At 48.2% G+C, this 1,817-nt stretch overlaps 1 protein-coding gene across 1 annotated transcript; it reads left to right on the plus strand.

The window, feature by feature from the left end:
• On the plus strand, positions 1-1,552 carry LOC147395560 (uncharacterized). The gene is made up of 6 exons (XM_086452729.1): positions 1-165; positions 314-403; positions 489-878; positions 958-1,137; positions 1,222-1,281; positions 1,357-1,552. Exons 1-6 carry the CDS (start codon positions 1-3, stop codon positions 1,549-1,551), a joined length of 1,080 nt encoding a protein of 359 aa, XP_086308855.1. The 3' UTR covers position 1,552.
• The last annotated feature ends 265 nt before the right edge of the window (positions 1,553-1,817 follow it).

Below are 1,817 nucleotides of genomic sequence, written 5' to 3' on the forward strand. Positions count from 1 at the left end.
ATGACATGGTTTCTCCCTTTTCTTCGAGACATCCGCCGAGTAGCTACCTATGACTGGGGGAGTCTGATTTATGGCACCATCTTTGGTGGCCTAGATCGTATCGTGGAGGGTATCACTTCCCCAGGTGGTGGTATCTCTGCCAGGTTCTTCTGGCCTTTTATCGAGGTACTTTCCTTCTCGAATTTTTAACATTTTGTCTCTTCCGATGATTGGTCTGATCTCGTTGCTTTCTTTTCCTCCAGCTTTTTTGTACATGTTCACTTCCCATATTATCTACCTGAGATGCGCCATCCAGATGAGGGCTATCCCCTAGGTGCTTTTTTGGGCGACTCGAGACGGGCGTACTATCAAGAGCAATGCCCGTAGCGCTCGGGCCCACTTTGACAGGTGCAGGCTTCATGAGGTGAGTAACTTCTTTTGGTTTGTAGCACTAGAGCTTCTTTCCAATGTGTTAGAATCTCATTGTTTCCCTTCTTTTTGTTGTGCAGGTATTTTCAGTTACTTTTCCGGGCCTTCCTCAGTCGGTCCAGGAGCGCCGAGAGGTGTGGGCAGCCTTCGATCGAGACATGCGACGAGAGCTCTATCCTTGCTTCATTGGTCGTCTCCACTATGTGTATTACTTTGGGGAGCGGCTATTCTTTCAGCATGACCGGTCTCTTAGTATCCCCGCAGCTCCGGTGACGCCTTCTTCTGTGGATCTGTCGGCTGAGGAGTACTTAGCCCAGGTCGGTGGGGTACCAGCGCGAGGGCTTCTAGTGGAGGGTGATTATATCAGTTGGTTTAGGACCGCCTCCATTGGTTGCCTGATGCCTGCTATGCCCATGCGTGCTGGGGTTACTGAGATCGGTGGAGTCTTTATCCGGGAGCACGATGACACCGTGAGTCCTAACTTTTCTCTTCTTCTTATCTTCTGATTTTCCATGTCTGTTCAAGTCTAATTTGCTACTTTTTCCTCAGATTGATGATCTGCGTCGCCTCCGGGAGGGGTACAGTGTGATCGAGGTCCAGGCGGCCCGTTGTGCTGAGATGGAGGCTCGGTGGAGAACGGCTCAGGCGGAGGTGGCAGCTCAGGCTGAGCGCATCCATGAGTTAGAGATGAGGCTGGCTATGAGGGAGTCTCGTGCCCAGGCTGAGATGGTACGTTTTTCTTTCCCTTATCTCTTTCAATTCCGTATTTCTATCACTGTAGGCTGATTGCTTTGTTTTCATGTGATGTTTCAGGACTATCATCGACGCCATGATGGGGCCAGCACATCTGCTCATCCACCTCCCCCTACTCAGGTACATTTAATTCCAGTTATCTTCTTTCGCTTGCATATTTGCCTGTCATTTGAGTGCATTTGTTTATCTTTTCAGGCTTCGGATGGCGCCGGACCTTCTACCCGACCTCCAGCTTTTACCATGGATTCTTCTGATATGGGCTTGGGGATGCATGATCTGCCTGCCTCTTCGGGTACCGGCTCTGTCTTCTCCGGTCTGAGAGACGTGGATCTATCTGGCGTTGACTCTGCTGCTCGTGATGCTCCTGGATCAGATGACGATAGATCTTAGGATATGCTTATGAACATTTGAAACATATGTATATATTCTTTTCGTATTTTGTGCACATTGTATAACCCATTTTGATTATATATATGACATTGTTTATTTCATTTTGGGTCCTTCGTGAAATTATGATTGAAACCATCGTGGAACAATTGGGGTGGCAACCTCAAATAACTAGGGTTTATGGGTCCCTTCATGTATCAACTCATGTATCCATTCAACATCTTGGAAGTACTGGTCCGTGCATGAAACACGGACTGCGCTAATTTTGA

Source organism: Akebia trifoliata, chromosome 8 (assembly GCF_017979445.1).
Source record: "Akebia trifoliata isolate Shusen 1 chromosome 8, ASM1797944v1, whole genome shotgun sequence".
NCBI classification, from domain to species: Eukaryota; Viridiplantae; Streptophyta; class Magnoliopsida; order Ranunculales; family Lardizabalaceae; genus Akebia; species Akebia trifoliata.